Below are 26,062 nucleotides of genomic sequence, written 5' to 3' on the forward strand. Positions count from 1 at the left end.
CGTCTTTATATCACACAATTCCGTCTTTGTCTCGCAATTCCGTCTTTATGTCTAGCAATTCCGTCTTTATGTCACGCAATTCCGTCTTTATGTCTCGCAATTCCGTCTTTATATCACGCAATTCCGTCTTTATATCACACAATTCCGTCTTTATGTCTCGCAATTCCGTCTTTATGTCTCGCAATTCCGTCTTTATGTCTCGCAATTCCGTCTTTATGTCTCGCAATTCCGTCTTTATGTCACGCAATTCCGTCTTTATATCACGCAATTCCGTCTTTATATCACGCAATTCCGTCTTTATGTCTCGCAATTCCGTCTTTATGTCTCGCAATTCCGTCTTTATGTCTCGCAATTCCGTCTTTATGTCTCGCAATTCCGTCTTTATGTCTCGCAATTCCGTCTTTATGTCTCGCAATTCCGTCTTTATGTCTCGCAATTCCGTCTTTATGTCTCGCAATTCCGTCTTTATGTCTCGCAATTCCGTCTTTATGTCTCGCAATTCCGTCTTTATGTCTCGCAATTCCGTCTTTATATCACGCAATTCCGTCTTTATATCACGCAATTCCGTCTTTATGTCTAGCAATTCCGTCTTTATGTCTAGCAATTCCGTCTTTATGTCTAGCAATTCCGTCTTTATGTCACGCAATTCCGTCTTTATATCACGCAATTCCGTCTTTATGTCTAGCAATTCCGTCTTTATGTCTCGCAATTCCGTCTTTATATCACGCAATTCCGTCTTTATGTCTAGCAATTCCGTCTTTATGTCACGCAATTCCGTCTTTATGTCACGCAATTCCGTCTTTATGTCACGCAATTCCGTCTTTATGTCACGCAATTCCGTCTTTATGTCACGCAATTCCGTCTTTATGTCTCGCAATTCCGTCTTTATATCACGCAATTCCGTCTTTATGTCTCGCAATTCCGTCTTTATGTCTCGCAATTCCGTCTTTATGTCTCGCAATTCCGTCTTTATGTCTCGCAATTCCGTCTTTATGTCTCGCAATTCCGTCTTTATGTCTCGCAATTCCGTCTTTATGTCTCGCAATTCCGTCTTTATGTCTCGCAATTCCGTCTTTATGTCTCGCAATTCCGTCTTTATGTCTCGCAATTCCGTCTTTATGTCTCGCAATTCCGTCTTTATGTCTCGCAATTCCGTCTTTATGTCTCGCAATTCCGTCTTTATGTCTCGCAATTCCGTCTTTATGTCTCGCAATTCCGTCTTTATGTCTCGCAATTCCGTCTTTATGTCTCGCAATTCCGTCTTTATATCACGCAATTCCGACAATTCCGACTTTATATCACGCAATTGCGACTTTATATCACGCAATTGCGACTTTATATCACGCAATCGCGTCTATGTCTCGCAATTCCGTCTTTATGTCTCGCAATTCCGTCTTTATGTCTCGCAATTCCGTCTTTATGTCTCGCAATTCCGTCTTTATGTCTCGCAATTCCGTCTTTATGTCTCGCAATTCCGTCTTTATATCACGCAATTCTGACAATTCCGACTTTATATCACGCAATTGCGTCTATGTCTCGCAATTCCGTCTTTATGTCTCGCAATTCCGTCTTTATATCACGCAATTCCGTCTTTATATCACGCAATTCCGTCTTTATATCACGCAATTCCGTCTTTATATCACGCAATTCCGTCTTTATGTCTCGCAATTCTGTCTTTATATCACGCAATTCTGTCTTTATATCTCGCAATTGTCTTTATATCTCGCAATTCCGTCTTTGTCTCGCAAATTCCGTCTTTATGTCTCGCAAATTCCGTCTTTATGTCTCGCAATTCTGTCTTTATATCACGCAATTCTGTCTTTATATCACGCAATTCTGTCTTTATATCTCGCAATTCTGTCTTTATATCTCGCAATTGTCTTTATATCTCGCAATTCTGTCTTTATATCTCGCAATTGTCTTTATATCTCGCAATTCCGTCTTTATGTCTCGCAATTCCGTCTTTATGTCTCGCAATTCCGTCTTTATGTCTCGCAATTCCGTCTTTATGTCTCGCATTTCTGTCTTTATATCATACAATTCCGACTTTATAACTCACAACTGCAAGTTTATATCATGTAATTCTGAGAAAAAAAAAAAAAAAGACAATTGCAAGAAAAAAAGTCAATCGTGAGAAAGCCACAATCACTATTTTTTATTCAATGGCGGAAACAAGCTTCCATAGAAAAGTTCTGATGCTCCAAGTATATTATGAGAAAATGAAAGTGTTTTTTGACCTTGGATGAATGTAAACATACTTTACAACAAAACAAAACTAGGAAACTAACATAGCATGGTAGGGGCACTTAGGGTGCTTTCACACTTGGTTCGATTGCCTGGACCGAACCGGAGTTCGATTGCTTCCCCTCCCCCTGCCCCCACTGGACTGTGTTCACATTACATTATTTGGGTCCGAACTGCGGTTCGTTTGCGTCATCAAACCAGCAGCTGTTTACTCCGTTGCTAAGTAACGACGACGCAGGAGAAGGCAGCAAAATGCATAATGTTGCTCTCCTCACATATATATTTGTTTTTGAACCATTGGTTTTGTTCATAATGGCATGTCTATCTGCCATGAATGTAGAATGCAGAAATGACATGCTGGAAGCAGAGAGCTGTAGTGTAGCCTATCTCAGTCACGCTCATCGGGAAAGTGAGTGAAACACACACACACACACAAACACACATTTTTATCAAATAATACAGCATTAATAGCAGTTCATTTCCGCAATTTGGTACGTCTGCATTCATATCAGAAGCGGACTGCACCCCAGACCACCCTTTTTGAGCAGACTTGGGTGCGGTTTGCAGGTGCGCACCCGAGTTCAGAAGACAGTGTTCACATCATCCAAACGTACCGAACTCTGACGTCAATCGAACCTGGGTGTGCATCAAAAGTGCTAATGTGAAAGCACCCTTAAACCATGTACATACTCAAAAGACACTCTGTAGCTGTCACTATATACACATCCTCTCGTACAGTGTTGTTTAAATGCAGCACTGATACTGTGCTTCAGTGTCCTCATGTCACCTCTCATGAACACAGTAAAAACCATTCATTTTCCTTTATAAGACTGCGTGCTGTGCTTTGAAAGACACGTTCATCTGAAGCGCTTTGATAAACTGAGCACTCAAAGAGTGAAGAACGCTTTAGGGACTTTAAGAGGACAGATAAGAACTGCATTAAAAGAGAAAATGTTTTTTTTCCTTGTATGTTTTGTCCCCATGTGAACAGTTTTCTATTGTGTGATAAATTGTTCAGTTCCCTTCATCTGTGAGGTTGGATGGCCAATTCATACATTTGGGATGTGGGTAAAATCAGAGCTGTGGGTCATAGTAATCATGTTAATCTGGGTAAATTACCATGAGATCATGAGCTTCATGAGTTAAAGGAATAATTTACCTCAAAATGAGCATCTTTTTCTCACCCTCATGATGTTTTATTTAAACTTTTATTAAAAACCTATGAATTGTGAATTGATTCGCTGTCTATTTAAAGATCCAGGTTTTCCAAGGCAGTGGGAATCCTGGTTCATCAATAAAAAGTAGTTGTAGAGAGAACAAAATACCAATAAATAATGGTGTCAGCTTACATCTTGATTTTTGGCCTTTTGAAAGCTTATTTTAATCATTTTATGCCATCATGCAGCCCCCTGGTTGAGAACAACCAATCTAAAGTCAATTGCAGTCCTCACACAAAGCATGATACGAATATGTTTTATACTTTAAATGGCACATTTTAGTGATTTTTGGAGCTTTTCCGATTTCATTGCATGAAGAGTAAAAGGGAGAGTAAAAGATGAATCCCTGTAGACAAAAGTGCAGCGGCTCACCTCCAGAAATGTGTCTTTACAGCACAGGAAGTCTTTTCTCTTCATGATGGAGTCAGTGGTCAAAACCAGCTCATTTCTGCTCAGTGCAGGCTCACCTGGACAGCCGAACACCGCCTGAGAAAACAAACCTCAGCATGAGTGCTCAACAAGAATAAACACTGCCTCTAATGCTCAGATTCAGAGCGGCAAGAGAGAGAAAATGATGTGCAAAGTGCTCTTCGGTGTTCCCACAGAGAGTGTTTCTATATCCCAGCATCCTCCAGCACCATTTCAACCAATTAGACTCCACAGAAAGGGGTAATCAGAATGTGAATGGAGATGAAAATAAGCCAGCAGTGATTGTAACTGATGGCGGATCACAACTCTATCATTTCATGAATGTCAGCTCGCATTGAAACGGGCATGACAAACTAGACTTCAATTTCTTTGAAGAAAATTATGTGGTGAAAATGTGATTGGTGAATTAAGGCCCTATAATCTGAATAATTCTACTATTGTACAGTAAAATTTACTAAAATAGAAGTAGCAATAATAAAATGTATTCATTTGTTTGTTAGACAAGAAATCAAGTGATTTTATCCATGTTTTAATTTATATCGTAAACCTCCATTGTGCAGAAGTTTATTTAAAAAAAGTAAATACAACAAAAGCAGCGTAAAATAAAAATTAATTTAATACATTAATTTGTTTTAATTCATTATTAAAATTTAATTAAACCATTAAAACGGAATCCACACAAAAAAATAAAATGGATTTCATAAGGAATAGATAAACCAGAAAAAAATAAATACAATTATGTCAGAGCCGCATCAAGTTTATGACACAATGGCAAACACCACTGCCATATCATCTGATCAGCCAATTTGAATATGCATAATTGTAAAGTACAGTTTAACCCCTTAAGCCCTGAAGGCATTTTCAGAGTTATTTTTCTGAGTGACAAACAAAAGAGTAGACTCGTAACTTCAAAACTATTTTTTGGTGATGTTCCTCTATATGTGAGCAAATTTTGTGGTGATCGCATAAAGAAATCAAAAGTTACAGCATTTGGAACAATTTTTGTTTAGTCCTTGTCAACCCCTAATGGGCATTCTTAAAATTATACAAAAAAATGTTTTTTAAATCTGGATTCAATCTTTTTGTCAACTTGTTTTCTTTCAATTAGGACAGGTTTTATATTTCATTTTGGAATTGAACAACTTTATATCTCGCAATTCCGACTTTATATCACGCAATTCCTCACGCAATTCCGGCTTCATATCACGCAATTCCGGCTTCATATCACGCAATTCCGGCTTTATATCTCGCAATTCCGGCTTCATATCACGCAATTCCGGCTTTATATCTCGCAATTCCGGCTTCATATCACGCAATTCCGGCTTCATATCACGAAATTCCGGCTTCATATCACGAAATCCGGCTTCATATCACGCAATTCCGGCTTCATATCACGCAATTCCGGCTTCATATTACGCAATTCCGGCTTCATATCACGCAATTCCGGCTTCATATCACGCAATTCCGGCTTTATATCTCGCAATTCCGGCTTCATATCACGCAATTCCGGCTTCATATCACGCAATTCCGGCTTCATAGCACGCAATTCCGGCTTCATAGCACGCAATTCAGGCTTCATATCACGCAATTCAGGCTTCATATCTCGCAATTCCGGCTTCATATCTCGCAATTCCGGCTTCATATCTCGCAATTCCGGCTTTATATCTCGCAATTCCGGCTTCATATCTCGCAATTCCGGCTTCATATCACGCAATTCCGGCTTCATATCACGCAATTCCGACTTTATATCACGCAATTCCTCACGCAATTCCGGCTTTATATCTCGTAATTCCTCACGCAATTCCGGCTTCATATCACGCAATTCCGGCTTCATATCACGCAATTCCGGCTTCATATCACGCAATTCCGGCTTCATATCACGCAATTCCGGCTTTATATCACGCAATTCCGACTTCATATCACGCAATTCCGGCTTCATATCACGCAATTCCGGCTTCTTATCACATTACCACTGGACTGTGTTCACATTACATTATTTGGGTCCGAACTGCGGTTCGTTTGCGTCATCAAACCAGCAGCTGTTTACTCCGTTGCTTAGCAACGACGATGTCGTTCATGTTCCTCTATAAGTGAGCAAATTTTGTCACCCCCTAATGGGCTTTTTTAAAATTACACAAATTTTTTTTTTTTTAAATTTGGATTCAATCTTTTTGTCAACTTGTGTTCTTTAAATTAGGACAGGTTTTATATTTCATTTTGGAATTGAACAATCATAGGCTTTATTTCTCTGAGTGAAAAAAAAAAAAAAAAACATTTGTTCATAATTTTGTCCATATGAAATAAATATATAAAAAAATGCACTGTTTATCACACTAGTGTGCTGCTTTAATGTTTAACCAGGAAATTTGTTTTGGAATGCTTTTATTTTGTACAAAATGATAAAAAGTCACACTTGTGGTGTTCACGTAGCATAACGAGAGATTTATAAGCAATTTTTTGCAGTGATTTTCGACTGGGAACATCACAAGTGTTATAGGGTTTTCAAGCACAGCACAAGGGTTAAAAATACTTTGACATACTCTGATGTTGTCGAGGACTCTTTTGAACTCCAGCGGCTCGTCTTTTCCCTCCATGGCCGCGGGATCGAGTCCGTCTCCGCCGTAGATGAACTGTATGATGTCACCGGTGGAGCTGCGCACCGTCAGATCGTACTGAGAGCACAAGTCCTCCAGAGACTTCACCAGACGTCTCTGTACGACACAAACACACGATTAAAGTGCATAAATAAACCTGACACTTGTTAAGTGCATCATTATCCACCTTATTTTGCAATTTGCCATTTACTGTGAATGTGCAAGACTTCTAATTCATTAGCCGCTAAAGGTAAATTACCAGAAGAATGACAAAGTGGTAAAACTGTTTGTGCTACAAACCAGAGCATTTATAATTATTCCAATGCATTAAAATAATGTGGTTAGAAATACCAGTTTGCAATATCAAGCTGCATTAATAGCTGTTGTGCACAGCTAAAAAAAAAGTGCCGGTGTCGTCTGCTTCCAGGTAATTTACAAATGGCCACAACCAGTCTTTTGTTACAAATAAGCTGAATAAAGGAGGCAAACAGAGACGTGTGCATCTGCCGTCGAACCTGCATGTATCCCGTCTCTGCTGTTTTGACGGCGGTGTCGACCAGACCTTCTCTACCGGCCATAGTGTGAAAGAAGAACTCAGTGGGGGTCAGACCAGAATAAAAGCTGTCTGCCACGAAGCCCTTCGCAGCAGGGAGCTGAAACATAAAAGAACAATCACACAAACATGTTTCTTTTATTCCATGCAGCCTTTGGTTGGTCTCTGCTTTAACCTCAGCAGTGTTTCCTCCAACCCAACAGAATCATAAAGCATGCTGAAACATTCATCACATGTCCTGGATCGACCTTCAAGTGGATTTTGGTACATTGCATGATCAATTCCAAAGTTTATCTACATTTTTGTCAAAAAATTTAATCCTTTTCATGTCTGTAACATCACACAAAGATTGCTAGCACTCAACTAAATAAAGACATGCATTCTTATTATACAAATTTACCTCTTCAAAATAGGGAAAAACTAATTGTAAAGTTTTTAAATAAAGTTGAAAGCTACTACAATCTATCCTGTGCAACACAAATGACTGGCTTTTTTATTACAAAAAGCATTTATTTGAAATCATCCCAGCGGACCAAGGACAAAAGTTACTGTAATTGAAGAATCGCTCATGCATGCCGAGAGAAAGTGATAAACACAAAAGAAGTGGTTCGCTCTTACTTTGGAGTGCTTTTCAAAGTGAGGCAGCGAGCGGTTCTCAAATCCATCAGGAACACGAGAGCCGCTGATGGCCTGCTGCCCGACGCAAGCGATCATCTGTGAGATGTTAATGAATGAACCTGGAGAGGCAGATTATTTCAGAGATATGCTCTAATCATACGTGGCTCACAGGTGTTACGAAATATGAATTTCTTGATTGATTCACATTCTGCATTCTGTCAAATGCATCTGTACAGACTTAAGTCAGGATATAGACAAGGCTGTGAGGAAGAGTTCATGGGGGAAGATTTTTTTATATATTAGGGCTATTATATATTAGCGATTAAAATTTTTCATCTAATTAATTACAAAATATATGGCAATTAATTAACCTAATTAATTGAACATCCAATTTGGCTGAGAAATTACCCCCAAAAGAAAATGTATAGTCATTATTGTGTTAAATGAGAAAAGCATCAAAAAGTAGCTTTAGAAAGACATATTTGATTCAACATAGAAAATATTAGGTTTCAACGGCCATGAGAGTGAGTAAATGATGACAGATTTTTCATTTTTGGGTGAACTACACCTTTAATGTTTTTTTTTTTATTATTATTAAAGGCACAATATGTAAGATTTTTGAATTAAAATATCCCAAAGCCACTAGAACAATGTTATATATTTTGATGATTTGTGTACTTATATTATCCTAGATGTTTCCAAGAATGTTTAAATCCAGAGAAATAAGCAGTTTTAATCAGGACTATGTCCATGCGCCGCCTATTAATGACATAATACCCGCACTACCCTAGGTTTCTGGTATTATTTTGTAGAAACCATGGAAACACCAAAAACGCTTTAATATTTTATGAGTTTTTTTAGACAGGTGAGCAACTGTTTGGATACATTCATTGACAAAAAACTAATCATGTTATATTGCTCAACACAGCAAGTCTTATTGTTTAAATCTCATTTTTTACCGCATGTTTTACCATGACTAATATTGATCTACTTACTGCAGTGTGCAACAAGTATCTCATAGTAACCGCCGAGTGAACGCAGAGTAGCACTATAACAACTTTCAACACACAAATGTATATAATTTGATAAAACATATTACTCTGCATATGCTTGACCAGAAGAAGCGGAAGTGCTCGTCTGCGGCATAATAAAAGTTCCGCTGCTCTCGAGGCGTCGCGCTCGTCTCTCATTAGCAATCACTCCAGCGGCCTCAAAGCCTTTTAGCCACACCCTGCTTCATACTACAGTAATGTTAATAAATCTTTAATTTATTAGCTCATCCATGAATATGATTTCTGCCCGTCGGATTCTTTGCATCGGCTGTAGACGTGAAGACATTACAACACCTACCATGATTCCGCGAAATGAAATCAAGGTGTCATCAAGCTTTTCCTTTGTTCTGAATAAGCGCCCTCTAGCGGCGAAAATTACATATTGTGCCTTTAATTCAGATAGTTAGGTTAAATGAAATAATACTGTAAATAAAAAACAAACTACCAGTAGGTGGCAGTAAATGAGGCCTTGAGAAATGTAGGGCCCTATAAAATCTGTTTTATTTTTTTCCAAATTCAGTTTCATTTTTTCCGTTTTAATTTTTCTGGATTCCGTTTTTTTCCGTTTTATTTATTTTTTGACTCCATTTTAATGGTTAAATTAAATTTTAGTAATCAAAAAGCATGTTTAGTTTATTGAAATAATGAATCTTGTTCAATTTACCAACAATTTAATAAAAGTTTAAAAAAAACAAATTTTTTTTTTTTTAGGGCTCTACGTTTTATTCTTTCCCCTCAAATTTTATTTTTTACCAAATTCTGTTTTCTGGATTCTATTTTAATGGATTAATTCCATTTTAATAATCAAAAAGCATGTCTAATTAATTGAATTCTTAAAAACAACAATATTAATTAATTAAAAAATATTTTTTTTGATTTTTTTTTTTGAAGTTCTGTTGTGTATTTAATTTTTTTCTGGCAATCAAATGAACGCATACCATTTAATTTATCTTTTAAATCATGAAATTAAATTTTTTTGTCAAACAATGTGCTGCACAACAGAGCTTTACTGTTAAAATTAAAACATGGAAGAAACACTGAGATTATTGTTTAGAATATATTTTAATAATTTATTATTAAATTAATTTATCTAAATTCTACTGTACAACAGTACTACTGCTTTTAATTCATTCATCACAAATTTGACAAATTCCGTGACATTCCGCGTTATATAGTAAATTCCGTTTTTATGACTGGATTCCGTGATTCCATGATCGCGGAAATTATAGGGCCCTAGAAATGTATGGCACATTGCATGCAGGATATAAATTAAATATAATTGATATCTCTAAGCTGCATTAGGGAGGTTCTGATGGTACCTTTGGATCCACACAGAGCCATGATCAACGGACTGTTGCTTTTGTCCAGTTCTCTCAAACACGCACTGCCAGCGTGATCTCTGATGACAGACAGCTCCTTCAGGATTAACGCCTGGACACACACATATACATCACACAGAGATAATCAGCAGAGATCTAACACCACACTGACTCATCTTCTCTCTCACCTCCAGAGTTTCCTCAGCGGTGCAGCCCGGCTGCTGCTGTAATCTGCCTGTCTTCAGGGCTTCGATATATTCATCACATTTCTTATATCCATCGTCCAGTAGTTCCTGTTTGGCCTTCAAGAGTCCCTGTCCGGGCGTCACGTCTCCGATACCGATAGAGAAGCCTCGATTTGCTTCAACACAGAAATCATGAAAACATCAAACCCATCATGACTTTAACCAGACACACACAGAAACACACACTGGTGACTCACAGAGGTAAACGGGAGCCAGACGGGCCAGACGTGACATGGCATCCGCGGCCTCCTGCTGACCCCAGTCTCGCAATAGGATGTAGAAGATGTTGTTCTTGGATCCGGATCCCAGAGTTCCTTTATCCATACTGCCGCACATAAGCTCACTGTTCTGGATCACCACAACTGCATGAAGACATACGGGTTACACTTTAAATTCCCTTTGAAATCAGTTTTATATTTCCCCCAAATGTCTAATTAATTGAAATCATGAAACCTACACAATTTAACAAATGTAATCATAGATGGTTTTTCTAGTGCCTTGCGTGACTTAAAAGTGCTGCTGGGTGACTCACATGAATCATTGGAACACAGATCCTCCCCTTTACCGCAGTACTGCTTGCCTTTGGTGCGCAGGTTGGCCTTCACTGGACAGCTTTTACTGGGCTTGAGTATCAGACTAAAGATCTGCTTCCCCGTCCACAGCCTGATTGGCTAAAACAAAACACAAAAGTCACCTCACAGGCCAACTTCATTACACTTTTAAAAGTGCCGTAGAACGTCTTTTTAGATGTAATATATAAAGATGTAATATAAGTCTAAGGTGTCCCCTGAATGTGTCTGTGAAGTTTCAGCTCAAAATACCCCATAGATTTTTTTTAATTCATTTTTTTAACTGCTTATTTTGGTGCATCATTAAATATGCACCGATTCAGGCTGCGGCCCCTTTAAATCTCGTGCTCCCCTCCCCCGGAGCTTGCGCTTGCCTTAAACAACATAAACAAAGTTCACACAGCTAATATAACCCTCAAAATGTATCTTTACAAAGTGTTCGTCATGCAGCATGTCTAATCGCGTAAGTATGGTATTTATTTGGATGTTTACATTTGATTCTGAATGAGTTTGAGGCTATGCTCCGTGGCTAAAGCTAACATTACACACTGTTGGAGAGATTTATAAAGAATGAAGTTGTGTTTATGAATTATACAGACTGCAAGTGTTTAAAAAATGAAAATAACGACGGCTCTCTTGTCTCCGTGAATATAGTAATAAACGATGGTAACTTTAACCACATTTAACAGTACATTAGCAACATGCTAACGAAACATTTAGAAAGGCAATTTACAAAGATCACTAAAAATATCATGGATCATGTCAGTTATTATTGCTCCATCTGCCATTTTTCGCTATTGTCTTTGCTTGCTTACCTAGTCTGATGATTCAGCTGTGCACAGATCCAGACGTTAATACTGGCTGCCCTTGTCTAATGCCTTGAACATGAGCTGGCATATGCAAATATTGGGTCATACATATTAATGATCCCGACTGTTACGTAACAGACTCACTGCAGACTCACTTGAGACTCACTGTATGTCATTTCCATGTACTGAACTCTTGTTATTTAACTATGCCAAGATAAATTCAATTTTTAATTCTAGGGCACCTTTAAATAATATGTGCATAACCTTGAGGAAAAGTTTTGTATCTACCATAAAAAGTCAAAGTAACCCCCACACAGAGACAAAATCAATTTCGAACAACAACAAAAAAAAAAAGTGTCTCTCTAATAAAGAACTTTCCTTTTTTCTAAGATGGCTCGGGGAAAAAAAGAGCATGTACAGCCTTTATAAGGAAAGGAATCAGCACTGGAGGGGCAATTTTGTAATTTTCCCTCAACAGAGCATCAATTTTACCTTTATGACAGACAGAAAGAGAGAGGGTGGGTGGGTGAGAGAGGCTCATTCAATCACCTTGAGAATAGCAGGATGAGGGAGGGAGATCTTGATTTTCTCATCTTTCCCAACCAGGATTGAGGCAACGATCTGACAAGCTTTGGTTCGGTCGAAGAAAGTGTCTTTGAGCGTGAGCAGGTAGGCACCTGTTACATGATACAAAAAAAAAACTGAATATAAGCAGTTTAACAGCGCCATCTTCAGGTGAGACATCAAAAACATCAGGATGCTGAAATCTGATTGGCTCAAATGGAAAAGGCAGAACTCACCTGTCAGAAAGTCCTGAATGGCTGCGATCAGCGGCTCACCGTTTCTGGGAGTGACCAGATTTGCCTTTGTCTATGAGAGGAACACATGAAGAGGGAATTATTTCATTAGCAGATGCCGTAATCTAACTGAGGGCGGTTTAGCTTCTCTTTCTCACCCCCATGAGGATGAGAGCTTCAGCTTTAGCTTCTTCCGTCTGCGGCAGGTGAAGGTTCATCTCGTCTCCGTCAAAATCAGCATTGTACGGCGTGCACACACACTCGTTGAAACGAAACGTCCGATGAGGTTTCACACGCGCCTAGAACAGGAAACAAGAGCAATTTCACACATTGATTCAATATCAATGACTTATTTATAAACTATTTAGTTATATAATTAGCAATAAAATGGAAGAGGTGATCAGTTCTACTGCTATCCGTTTCGCCACATTAAAGAGCGCCAAAACCACATTTATTATTTGTTTAAAATATTGACAATTCTGAAAGCTGAGACTGTTTCATATCAAAAGTAAAAGCACAAAGTTTATTGCGATTATTGGATGAGATGCATGCTATGAATGTTTAGTGAAGTTTTGTTCACACATCAATTGAAAATTGCATAGACTAAAATATTGATTTCGGATTGAAGATCATTCAAATCTGATTCATCATGCTTTTTTTAAAATGCAATCTTTAAAATGTTGCTTTGCGCCCACATAAGTTTCATTGAAGAAATGAGGAAAAATAACTCACAATATGAGCCATGATACTGAGTTTGTGCAGAGACGGCTGCCGGTTAAACAGCACAATGTCACCATCAATCATGTGTCTCTCAACCACGTCACCGTACTTCAGCTCTTGAGCCATCTTCTCTCGGTTACCGTACTTCAAGAACCTGAAGCAAACAGCCACAACATTCAGACGATGAACAAACGGTGAAGGAAGAGTGCATGGAAGAATGAAAAACTTTGTTTGAGAAGTTTTAAAGAATGTGTGAACAATGAAAGTGGATGGTGATTTATACCATCATGTACTGATGATGCTATAATCCAATATTTTGAAGGCATAGCTATTTTTTTTTTTTGTAGCTGTGCTTTTATGATGCAATCATAGGATTATGATCACATAATTAAGAGTAAATGATGACAAAACATTCATTTTTGGATGATTTTGAGCAGAGAGAAAACGAGGAGTGTGTATTTGACCTCTTCATCTGCATGTGCCTCTGTTGAATGAAGTTTGCTCCTGGGTGAAGATCAGGACCGTTACGCACCAGCTTCCTCATCAGCTCAATGTTGGCTTTATTTACCTTGAAGAAAACATGCACATCAAATTTAAAACAAAAAAATCATATACTTGCACCAATTACTGACCCATCAATCATTCATGCACATCAAATTTAAAACAAAAAAATCATATACTTGCACCAATTACTGACCCATCAATCATCCATTGCATTATAACCAGGGTTTGTTTAGTGCATACGAACCGGAATGCATATGATACGCAAGTTATTAATATTAGAAACATTATATTTTTTCTTCCATGTTTTTATTTTAACAGTAAGCCTCTGACCTTCTCCGGGTAGGTGAGGATTTTGGCGACATGCACAGGTACAGCGACCTCATCGATCCTCAGGTTTGGGTCGGGAGAGATGACCGTTCTGCCTGAGAAATCCACTCTCTTTCCAGACAGGTTACCACGAAACCGCCCTGAAAATAGCAAAACAAGGCAAGTTGACGTGACACACCGATGCTGGAGGCGTCTAATGTCAAAGCAGCAGACAAATATAACAGTGCCATTTCTACAGAGACTCATGGGAAAGGCTGGCGGTTCAGAGAAGCCCTTGAGCTCTCAGCAGGTCGTACCCTGTTTTCCCTTGAGTCTTTGCACAAAGCCGCGGGTCCATTTCTTGGGTGCCATATTGAGCGGGATGCCTGACAGCTCGCTGTTGATGTACAGAGCACACTGGAGCTGCAGGAAGTCCCAGTCCTCCATGATCATCTGGGTTTTGGCTCCTGACATGCGGTGCTGTGGATTTACACAAGTACAATTACTACTAACATTTCTAAATGATCAACAAGATCAAAACTGCTGATAAACCAGCTCAAAATCCCCCACAGATCATTTATTATAGCTTGTTAAATTTGCCCCTATTTGGGTGTGAGCAAAAACATGCTGTTTTTGTGTGTGTCCCTTTAGATGCAAATGAGCTGCTGCTCCCGCCCCCTTTCCAGAAGAGGGCGGAGCTTTAACAGCTCAACAACATCAAAGCTGGAGAATCTCACGCAGACACTGATGGAGAGACTCAGGAAGAAGTTACAACTTTTAGACGTTTCTGAATGGTTAGTGGATAAATTGATGTAGTTGCTGTGGAGTTGATTCAACTCATCCACTAGCATGTGCATCATGTTCATCTTTTGTGCAAAACCCGTATAGACGCGTACCTGTTTCAGTGCTTCCCACAGGTTTGAAATATTCTTGCAGTGGTAGCCGGGTGAAAAATCCTCCTATCACCCACGGCACATAAATGGTCTACTACATGAGACAAACAACACATACTGTGTGATTTTTAATAGTATTTTTATTTATTGAAATTAATTTTAATTACATGGCATACTATTACATTTAATTACATGCCAATATTATGCATTGTAAGTTATGCAAAATTACAGCATTTAAATGGTTCTCCTTGCTATGACATATAGTGTCTCTCTCTGTGAATAGGACAAATTTTACTAGTAAAATTTATATAATGTGTAGGAGCTAAAATGGGATTAATTTAAGTATTATGTTTATTAAATATCTTATGTGAGCTGTTATTTGAGTTGACACCATCTAGGGGTTGAAGTTGGAGATGTAAGGCCTCTGGAAATAAAGTTCCTGTGACTTCACCTGAGGGCGTGGCCAGAACCGGAAGTGACAGTCTTTGACCTCACGGCCTGACACCATGCGAAATAGACTTATTCAATCTACTTGTTATCTTTTCAATCCTTTAGTTATTTGAGATTTTGATTTTTTGATTTTGCATACAGTTGCTTTTTTGTAATAAATAATACTTCAGTTTCGGAAAATTATGTTGTGGACAATGGAATCTTTTGGACAGTGAGCGTCAAGCCTTTTTTCTGTTCAGCCACCAAAGTGGACAATTTATCCATTACATAATGAATAATATATGTGTCAAATAATGTTTTTAGTGTTTTCTTCCTGTGGGGGAGACTACAATAATTTACTATGAATTAAATGGAAATCAAATTAAATACAATTTATTGTGTAAGCAAAATACCAATAATGCCCAGAAGAAAAAAAAAACTTTTAATTCTAAACAAGCCTGAAATACACCGGGACTCTTATTTTGAAATGTCTACACAACTGCGGGCTGATCTTTCAGATTTTTACAACCGTCTAAAACATGTTATACAAAGGCCATAAAGTAGACATTGTCATAATTCATCAACTTGAGTTCATTAGCAATCACTTGGCATAAATCTGCACTTTCCATTGATTGAGAATCACTTTGAAGCAGTCTGAAGTGCTGTTGCGCATGTGGGAATGTCAGCGGGAGTAAACAGTTCTGAAGCACAAGTAACGAGCAGGTACGAAACGTGTAGAGCGAGGGGAGATTTTCCACTAGTTATTTGATGGTTTAATTATCTTGGGCAGATACAAAATAAGAGGATAAAAATAAAAGCATAAATGTGTCTCCAAATATACTTGGGCGGCCGTTAATATACCTGGGCAGCCCGCCCAAGTAAAGTCTTTGTGTGGGAAGCACTGTGTTTGCCAAACAGAGTCATACACACCAGGCTATCGTTTATGAATGCTATAAAAATGCTATGAATGGTCTAATATTTTTTTCCAAAATATCGCTCAGACAGAAACGCTCCTTTATTAGCAATTGAGCTTGCCAGGGTCAACTTGCAAGCTATCCAAGCTAACAAGAATCTAAATCAGTGGTCTCAAACTGCCGGCCCGCGGGCCATTTACGACCCGCCCTCCCCCTCTACCCGGCCTGCAACTAATCTCAAAAATAAAACATAATCCGGCCCGCTAAATTATTATTAATCCCTAGTTGCTACCTGTCTGACATGCAAAGAAAAAGTCGCCGTTCTATGGGGCATTCACATATCGCATCACATAAGCGGCCGAGCCGCATTCTCCTTTCCAATGCGCTTTTGCTCCAGTGGCGTCTGTCGTTGCTATGCAACCATGAGCCGCGCTCTCAACCGTTTCGCTTCTATTATGAGCGCGCTTACCTAAATCACAGTAAAAGCACTCGACTTTAAGTCACGAGCGCCAATTCAAACCACCGAAACGCGTCCGATGCAACCATTAAACGTTACCGATGTTCAAACGGCATCTTGGACAAATGTGTGAGCACAAGCGCTGCAGGTGTCTGTCAAGAAACAGAAGCGTGCACAAATGTATTCAGGGATTGTATTTGTTCAGTACAGTGTTGTTCAGTGCAAGATTTTAATGTTATTTAAGCTAACAAAGTAAGGGAAAATTACTTAAAATACTTCCACTAAATGTTAAAAACTAATAATGTATGTAACAATGAAAGATTTTTATTTTTTGACAAAATAAAGTTGATATATATAGCTCCAGTTTTTTGTTTATTTCTGACCCCACCAAGTCACAAGTTTTGCTGGTTTTGTTTTGTCACTATATTAGTACTATTGTATAATTATATTACACTCTGTAACAATGAGAGAGACACTGCTGTTTACATTTAATATGGTAAATAAAATATTTATAGTATAGGTATAAAAACATTTTAGTAGGCCTAATGAAAGTAAATGAGAAATAATGCAAAGGAAAGTACATTTTCTGAAATGTTGCGCTTTCTTGCGCTTGAAGGTTAATATGGCCCTCCTATGAGGTGTCAATCACAGAAACGCCCCCCCCCCCGCCGATTTGAGTTTGAGACCCCTGCTCTAAATATTGTTCAGAACAGCATGCTTTGCTTGAACTTTTGCCATGGATTTAGAACTTGTACAACGTTGTCGTTTGCGAAAACAAAATGATGGTGCCGTGGGTGGAAATGTGCAGATTAAGGGGCGGTAATATTATAAAAAGATCCCCTTCCTACGTCACTAGGGGAGTGAAATCTGAGAAGCTCCTTTTTTCACATGCTTGCAGAGAAAGGCTTGCCAAAACAAAGTTACTGGGTTGTGCTTTTTCACATTTTCTGTGTTGGTAGATGCACTGGTGACCCGATTATAGCACTTAAAGACGGAAAAAGTCAGATTTTCTTTAATTTAATGCATGTAATTATTTAGCAGGAACTCTTATCCAATAAAATGTCTTTATTCAACTAAAATTGGATGGAAAAGAGAGATTTCAGAGTAATTACACTGGATCACTTGTTTTTCACATCCTTCTTTATGTAAAAGCAGCAATATTTCAAATGCATCCACTTCCATTGCATGGTAGATCTGCAACAACTAATCGGTAAAACTGATAATTGTCAATGATTATCAATTAATCGCATCCGCACACTGTGTGGGAAACACACCGCAGCCATTTCTATGGACAAAATGTCAATTTTTCCTCTGCAATCATCTACTAGGCATCTCAAACGAGCCTGATGTGACCTGCGTACCTTCTTGATGACGTCGTTGAGGAAGATGATTTCCGTTAGCTTCATGGTAAGATCATCTTCATTGGTTCCTGATTTGAGGTCGCTGACGACGGAGGGCCGGATGCAGAGGGGCGGCACTAACAGGCGTGTCAGGATGAGGTCAGCGGGCTTTCCGGATTCGGGATTCATCAGAAGAAGAGGAACATCCTCGTTTGGAATTCTCCGGAAGAGATTCAACACGACCAGAGGATTGAGGTTTTCCTGGATGACAAGAAACGAGAAGAGGAAATATAAAACTTTCAGTTATAGCAGATAAAACAACACTGCAAAATCCACAAAACAGTTTTCCTGCATCCTGATTGGTGGATATTAACCTGTGCTCTGGTCAGTAGTGACTCCACTTCTTTGTTGTGTTCAATGGCCACATCAAATGACTGGAGGAAATCTGACACCATGGGATCGATGACTTTCTTTGTGGTCTTATACTTTTCATGAATGATCTTCAGCAAGCCACATTTCTTTACGGGGCCTGGAGAGACATGAGCAATATTTCATCTCATTATAATAATCAATGCAGAAGAGTGCAGAATTCATCCAGCCGGTGTTTTACCGTTAAACGCATTGCAGTTCGCGCATACGGTCTTCTTCCTGCATTTGTCAGAGATCTTTTTCTTGAGGCCACGCTTCTGCAGGTACGCCAGTCCAGGTCTACGCAAGTAATCCAGAAACTGAAGCTTTTCCTCTTTGGCGAGAAGGATGTGAGAACACGTCTTACAGATCATCTGAACGAACAAGAATATAAATAAGATTCACATAACTAGGTCAATAATATAAAATAATAAAAAATATAAATTTAAATATTTATAATATAACTAATACAATATAACTCATAAATCAATGTGAAAATTTAGCAAAAAACAATCTGCAGTATTACAATGTATAATGATGTACGAATATGTAATTTATTAAAATCATAATATATTTATATTGGATAATTTATTATTATTTAGTTAGGTTAGGTTTTATTATATTAACTAAATTAAATTACATTTATATGATTACGATTGATACTATATGATATATTGTTTATATGTATCGTTTTTATAATAATACAAAAATATTAAGTCAATAATATGAGTTATGACAATACAAATCAATAAATTCAGTAAATAATAAAAATGAATAAAGTCAATAATATACAATTTATAATATAAATCATAAGTACATAATATCTTTTTTACTAAATTATATTATATTTGATATGCACATTTAATTTAGTAAAAATCATATTAAATTAATATTGTATAATACATTAGTTTTTATTATTTTACCAGTATATATTACATTTATATGAATATAATTTATATTTATATAAACTAAAATATATTATATTTACATATTTTTTAATACTCATATTTATATTGTATAGTATATTTAGTTTTTATATTTTGACTATAAATTATGACTATGATTTATATTGTAGATTTTATATTATTGACTTAATATTTTTATATTATGACTCATACAATACATAAATTATACAAAACATTAATAAGTCGATAATATACAATAATTTATAATATAAATCATAAGCACATAATATTATTTTACTAAATTATATTATTTGACATTAAATTATATTATTTGACATTTACCAGTTTATATTATAATTGAATGAATATCATTTATATTTATATATATTAAAATATATTATATTTGCAAAATATGTAATTTATTAAAAATAAAATATTTATATTGTATTGTACATTTTAAATTATTGACTTAATATTGTTATATTATGAGTCATAATACAATGCATAAAATATTATACAAAACATTTATATACAATAATTTACAACACAATTTAAATTATAATACATAATGTTGTTTTTACTAAATTATACTTGATATACATAATATTTTATAATTAATTAAAAATCATATTATATTTACATTGCTTAATATATTATTATTTATTTACCAGTTTATATGAATATGATTCATATTGTATTTACATATTTATATATACTATATTATATTTGATAAACATAACATGTAATTAATTAAAAATCCTATATTTATTATTAGTTACAGGTTTTATTATTTTTACTTCTGAGTTATATTGAATTATAGATTTATATTTATAGGTTTTATATTGGTCGACTTAATATTTTTCTGTGACATAATATAATATGTAATAATATAAATACATAATACAATAAAAACAACTGTACGCCCAATTTTCTGTCGTAAATTTGTTTCTGTAAACAAGTGCCACAGTGAACTTGCCTGCAGGATCCCAACAATAGCTTTAAAGTATCCGATATGAAAGCAGGGCAGCTCCAGATCCAGATATCCGTAGTGTCCGAGACAGTCAGCAAGGTTCTTCCCACAGGTTTCACACGGTCTGTCCTTCTCGCTGGTACCCTGAACACAAAAGAGACGATCAAGCCTCTTTTAATCATCTAAAAAGCCATATTCCCATTTTATTATGAGTGTAGCGAGTGTATTTGTGCGGTCACCATGCGGTGGTCCAGGACTCCATACTGCAGCGGTGTGTGGCTGGTGTCTTGGCTGTAGAGGTTCTTGCTGACCACCTGAATGTGAGCTTGTTGTCTCATCTGCTCTGCTGATTTCATGCCAAAACAGATGTGACTTCTGATAAAACCAGAGAAACAAACATCAATAGACTTTTACATGCATGATTACATTCATATACACATGCATGCTCAGACACCTAGTTGGCATATTTGTATATAAAGTTCTGATGAAACATGTTTATCCTGCATGCAACCCAAAAACTTACATCTTTTTGGCCACATCCGTCTCTCTAAACTGCTCCTTCACCATGACTGCGGCGCGTCCACGCACTCAGCGTGTGAATTTAGTCAAATCAATATTAATTTTAGCGTACACTGCAGTGTTTAATGAAGATCTCGTCTGATCCTTGTGCCACATGCAGCACTGCTTTGACGTCGCGTCCATGCGCCTCTCGTGAAGACTGAGCGCGTCACGGCGCGTCATCTGCGCTCAGCGACACCTGCCGACGGGGAGCGCTCTGGAAAAACATAAACAATTAGCAAAGTCTTGTTAAAATTGTTATATTTGGAGCAAAATCAGTTACATATGAATGAGTATGAATTATAAACATTTTGGAGTTTAGTTGTGTACGCTTTGAAAGGTTTGCATTTTTAGACACAACCACTAGATGTCACTGCTCTCTTATTTATACACCGTAAAATACAGTATAAACATCTTAGAATAATTATTTTTCAACTAATGAGCACAGAATGCCAAGCAGATGTTAATTAGCAATATTATTCATTTATTCAAGTATCTGATTTGCATAAACAAGCTCTGTTTGACATTAATAAACCCCTGCAGCCTGCAATTCTCATGCAAAAATTGACAACTGCGCCTTCACATTCAAGAAACAGGAACCTTGTTTTTTCATAATTATGTTTTGTAAAATAGAATTCAATACCTGAGGGTCAAATATCCTCTCTGATATATTTAGTGAAATATCATGACTGACATATATTTAGTGAAATATCATTGATTTTCCTGTCATAAATAATAACATACTCATTTAACACACACACACACACACACACACACATTTCACTCCCTCACCTGTCAATCATTTCATGACTGAACTAAACGCCGCCTATAAGCCCATGGGATCGCGGGAAACGAATGACCCCATCAGGGAGAAATGAAAACACGACTAAATATAGTAAGTCTCAAATACTATAAATCCTGATGTTTTCTGTGAGTTTGGGAGAAGTAGTACCTTCTTTGCCTAATGCTGGATTAGTGGCAGTTGCCAGTGAGACGTTTGAACGCCACGTTTGCCGCCAAAACAGAAATAACCGTTAACAAGCTCGTGTCACTGATAAAGACTTTGATGTTGTTGATCTTCAAGACAGCCAAAGTGACTCAAAATACAGCCTTTTAACTCAATACAAGTGTATATTGCGTCTGATTGGTTGTTCCTTGCTTTCCAGAGCATTCATCCTCTCTGTTCCTCAGTAGTGGAATGCAATCCGATGACGATCGATGAGACCACACAACGATCATGAGTGAAACTAAAAACCAGGGTTGCCAGGATTTCACAACAAATTGCTCCTCAAAACTAGCCCAAAACTATCGCATTTCAGGGACATGCACAGTAAAAATCACGGTCTGGGGGGTAAAATTCACATTTTTGGCAGGACTCCACAAGTAAAATTTGCATTCCAAGGACTAAATATCACATTATTTTTGGTCGATTCAACCCTCGGACATGAAAAAAAACCCCGCGGCAACAGTGTTAAAGTAGCCCAGTTCCGCGGGAAAACCGCAGACTTGGCAACACTGCCAAAAACAAAGGTACAACAAAGGGTTGCCAGGTTTTCACAACAAAACCCGCCCGATTCTGCTACTCAAAACTAGCCCAATTGCGTTTCAGGGAAGGTCCCCCAGTAAAAAACGCATTCTGGGGATAAAATCTGCGTTTTTGGTGGGGTTCCTGGTAAAATTAATTTTATGACTAAACTAAACGCCGCCTATAAGCCCATGGGATCGCGGGAAACGAATGACCCCATCAGGGAGAAATGAAAACATGACTAAATATAGTATGTAAGTCTCAAATACTATAAATCCTGATTTTTTCTGTAAGTTTGGGGAAAGTAGTACCTTCTTTGCCTCTGTAATGCTGGATTAGTGGCAGTTGCCAGTGAGACGTTTGAACGCCATGTTTGCCGCCAAAACAGAAATAACCGTTAACAAGCTCGTGTCACTGATAAAGCCTTTGTTGGTCTTCAAGACAGCCAAAGTGACTCAAAATACAGCCTTTTAACTCAATACAAGTGTATATTGTGTCTGATTGGTTGTTCCTTGCTTTCCAGAGCATTCATCCTCTCTGTTCCTCAGTAGTGGAATGCAATCCGATGACGATCGATGAGACCACACAACGATCATGAGTGAAACTAAAAACCAGGGTTGCCAGGTTTTCACAACAAATTGCTCCTCAAAACTAGCCCAAAACTATCGCATTTCAGGGAGATGCACAGTAAAAATCACGGTCTGGGGGGTAAAATTCACATTTTTGGCAGGTCTCCACAAGTAAAATTTGCATTCCAAGGACTAAATATCACATTATTTTTGGTCGATTCAACCCTCGGACATGAAAAAAAAACCCGCGGCAACAGTGTTAAAGTAGCCCAGTTCCGCGGGAAAACCGCAGACTTGGCAACACTGCCAAAAACAAAGGTACAACAAAGGGTTGCCAGGTTTTCACAACAAAACCCGCCCGATTCTGCTACTCAAAACTAGCCCAAAACTAGCCCAATTGCGTTTCAGGGAGGGTCCCCCAGTAAAAAACGCATTCTGGGGATAAAATCTGCGTTTTTGGTGGGGTTCCTGGTAAAATTAATTTTATGACTGAACTAAACACCGCCTATAAGCCCATGGGATCGCGGGAAACGAATGACCCCATCAGGGAGAAATGAAAACATGACTAAATATAGTATGTAAGTCTCAAATACTATAAATCCTGATGTTTTCTGTGAGTTTGGGGAAAGTAGTACCTTCTTTGCCTCTGTAATGCTGGATTAGTGGCAGTTGCCAGTGAGACGTTTGAACGCCATGTTTGCCGCCAAAACAGAAATAACCGTTAACAAGCTCGTGTCACTGATAAAGCCTTTGTTGGTCTTCAAGACAGCCAAAGTGACTTGAAAAATACAGCCTTTTAACTCAATCTGATTGGTTGTTCCTTCTCAACGAAAAGCAAATTTGCTTTTTTTCCTCTCTGTTCCTCAGTAGTGGAATGCGATTCGATGACGATCCGATGAGACCACACAACGATCATGAGTAAAATTAAAAACCAGGGTTGACAGATTTTCACAACAAAACCCTCCCAAATGCTCCTCAAAACTAGCCTAATCGCATTTCAGGGGGTCACAGTAAAAATCACGGTCTGGGGGGTAAAATTTGCGTTTTTTGTACTCCACAGGTAAAATTTGCGTTCCAGGGACTAAGACTACATCCACACGAAGCCAGAGCTTACCCTATCTGATCTTTGAGAAATTCGAATAATAAAAAACGTTTTGTGGCTCTTTAATGTGTCGTGACAGATTGATTGCTGTTGTGCCTCAGCTCAAGTGGCTCATGAACCGATCATGTCTTCCTACTAGTTAATTTATATCATCAAATAAACATAAATGAACATCAGAAGGAATGTTGTTTCAAATGCGAAAAGACGTCAGTACACACCATTTTTCAAGTCTATCTTCTAATCTTCTAACTCCTGACTGCTTTGTCAGACAAAATGGCAGATTCGGCATTATGATTGGTTAGATTGCTTGTCAATTAAACTCCCGGTGAAAACTGCGGACTTGGCAACACTGTTAAAGACAAAGGTACATCACAGGGTTTCCAGGTTTTCACAACAAAACCCACCCGATTGCTACTCAAAACTAGCCCAATTGCATTTCAGGGGAGGTCCCCCAGTAAAAAAAAATGCGTTCCGCGGGGTAAAATCCGCATTTTTGGTGCAGTTCCTGGGAAAATTTGTATTCCAGGGGCTGAATATCATGCTATTTTCATGTAGCTTCAACCCGTAGACATGAAAAACAACCCGCAGCAACAGTGTTAAAGTAGCCCAATTCCACGGGAAAACCGCAGACTTTGCAACAAACTATTATTTTAAAATAAAAAACTCTCTCTTTCTCTACGTTCTGCATTACACTTCTGCTCTAGCTTGTGTAGTAATTTGGTATTGAGTTCTGCAGATATTGTTGGTTCTTATTATAAGTCAGATTCCAGCAGTAGTCCTATCTGTCGGTCTGCCTATAGGTGGCGCAGTTTGATAAAGGTTTGTTTATGGCAGAAGCTTTTGCAGGCAAACCAAAATCAAATATAATGATCATGAATCATGATATTAATGTGGCAGTATAAAATAGTCCGCATACTACTCAACAAACTTGCAGATTTGATTTTTAACATAATATGTAGCCCTTTCTGGCTATTAATTTAAAAGTAGTAAAAATATAAATTATTTAATTAATTAATATATTCATTCCTCATAAAGCATTTAATATTGTGCACCAAACTCACCATAGACCTTCAGTGCTTAATATGTTTTGTTTTGTAATTGGACTGTAAATTTCACTAGAATGTGATTTCACGTTTCATGTCTGACTCTGTAAATCTGTTAAAGGATTTACGCGCCCAGGCTTTTAAAAACCTTTTAAAACGTCCAGGAAAGCTCTGTCAAGCAGAATCTCATTGCAGTGTTAATAACTGAAGGACCTTCTGATGGAATAGATAGATGAAGCAGACATCTAATGGGATCCAGCAGAGAGACTAAAAGATGTTTTCAGTGTGGAATAATTCGATTTTAATCCCAATAACAGTGAACATGGAATGATTTATTCATCTGTAGTTTGTTTACGGCGTCTATTGAGATTAAGAAAGCTTTAGTTAAGTTAACAGCTGACTAACAGGATGCTGAGTCTCATTAATGTGCTTTTATCCACTATGGTTGTGTAATGATTTATTGTAGATGTATTAAAACTGTACATATGGAGAGGATTGTTTGCATATTTATTTGGCTGTTGATTTTTGAGAGCCTTGCGAGTCTTGTTTGATTTGGGTATTTGATCTTGTGCAAATCCCGTTCTGTGGATCATGAAATGATGAATAAATAAAGTGTGTTGTGAGCATGTGCATGTAATGGCACTGTATGTGTGTGTGTGTGTGTGTGTGTGTGTGTGTGTGTGTGTGTGTGTGTGTGTGTGTGAAGAATGAGTCAGTAATGGGAACACTGAGTTGAAGGAGAGGTCAGAAATATGAAAGGCACTGTGTGTCAGAGCAGAGGATGGTTATAAAAAGTCTTTTATCACAAGATCAGACCATCTGACCATTACTGCTCCATCAGATACACTGTGTGTATGTAAAGATTCAGATTGTGTGTAAAGTAACTAATGATGTTTTCAGACAGCAATGCAGAGTCCTGCCCAATGCTTAACAGCAACACATGCATCGACACTTCACTGCAAAAAAACGAATC

At 37.7% G+C, this 26,062-nt stretch overlaps 1 protein-coding gene across 8 annotated transcripts in view; it reads right to left on the reverse strand.

Moving 5' to 3' along the window:
- Positions 1 to 26,062, reverse strand: part of polr3a (polymerase (RNA) III (DNA directed) polypeptide A) — a 59,414-nt gene that overhangs the window by 15,426 nt on the left and 17,926 nt on the right. For all 8 annotated transcript variants that reach the window (XR_010892748.1, XM_067369881.1, XM_067369883.1 and 5 more), the window contains 21 exons: positions 20,816 to 21,067; positions 20,532 to 20,667; positions 20,299 to 20,436; positions 18,620 to 18,791; positions 18,384 to 18,538; positions 18,031 to 18,270; positions 14,294 to 14,456; positions 14,001 to 14,137; positions 13,631 to 13,734; positions 13,179 to 13,320; positions 12,605 to 12,745; positions 12,450 to 12,519; positions 12,199 to 12,326; positions 10,804 to 10,942; positions 10,469 to 10,633; positions 10,215 to 10,387; positions 10,027 to 10,138; positions 7,656 to 7,774; positions 7,000 to 7,137; positions 6,431 to 6,601; positions 3,834 to 3,947 (listed from right to left, as the gene is read on the reverse strand). Coding sequence is in view for 7 of the 8 variants with exons in the window: in XM_067369881.1 (XP_067225982.1) it covers positions 3,834 to 3,947; positions 6,431 to 6,601; positions 7,000 to 7,137; positions 7,656 to 7,774; positions 10,027 to 10,138; positions 10,215 to 10,387; positions 10,469 to 10,633; positions 10,804 to 10,942; positions 12,199 to 12,326; positions 12,450 to 12,519; positions 12,605 to 12,745; positions 13,179 to 13,320; positions 13,631 to 13,734; positions 14,001 to 14,137; positions 14,294 to 14,456; positions 18,031 to 18,270; positions 18,384 to 18,538; positions 18,620 to 18,791; positions 20,299 to 20,436; positions 20,532 to 20,667; positions 20,816 to 20,859 (2,901 nt within the window). In the remaining variant the exon portion in view is untranslated. The remainder of the gene's footprint in view (positions 1 to 3,833; positions 3,948 to 6,430; positions 6,602 to 6,999; positions 7,138 to 7,655; positions 7,775 to 10,026; positions 10,139 to 10,214; positions 10,388 to 10,468; positions 10,634 to 10,803; positions 10,943 to 12,198; positions 12,327 to 12,449; positions 12,520 to 12,604; positions 12,746 to 13,178; positions 13,321 to 13,630; positions 13,735 to 14,000; positions 14,138 to 14,293; positions 14,457 to 18,030; positions 18,271 to 18,383; positions 18,539 to 18,619; positions 18,792 to 20,298; positions 20,437 to 20,531; positions 20,668 to 20,815; positions 21,068 to 26,062) is intronic.

Source organism: Chanodichthys erythropterus, chromosome 19 (genome assembly GCF_024489055.1).
Source record: "Chanodichthys erythropterus isolate Z2021 chromosome 19, ASM2448905v1, whole genome shotgun sequence".
NCBI classification, from domain to species: Eukaryota; Metazoa; Chordata; class Actinopteri; order Cypriniformes; family Xenocyprididae; genus Chanodichthys; species Chanodichthys erythropterus.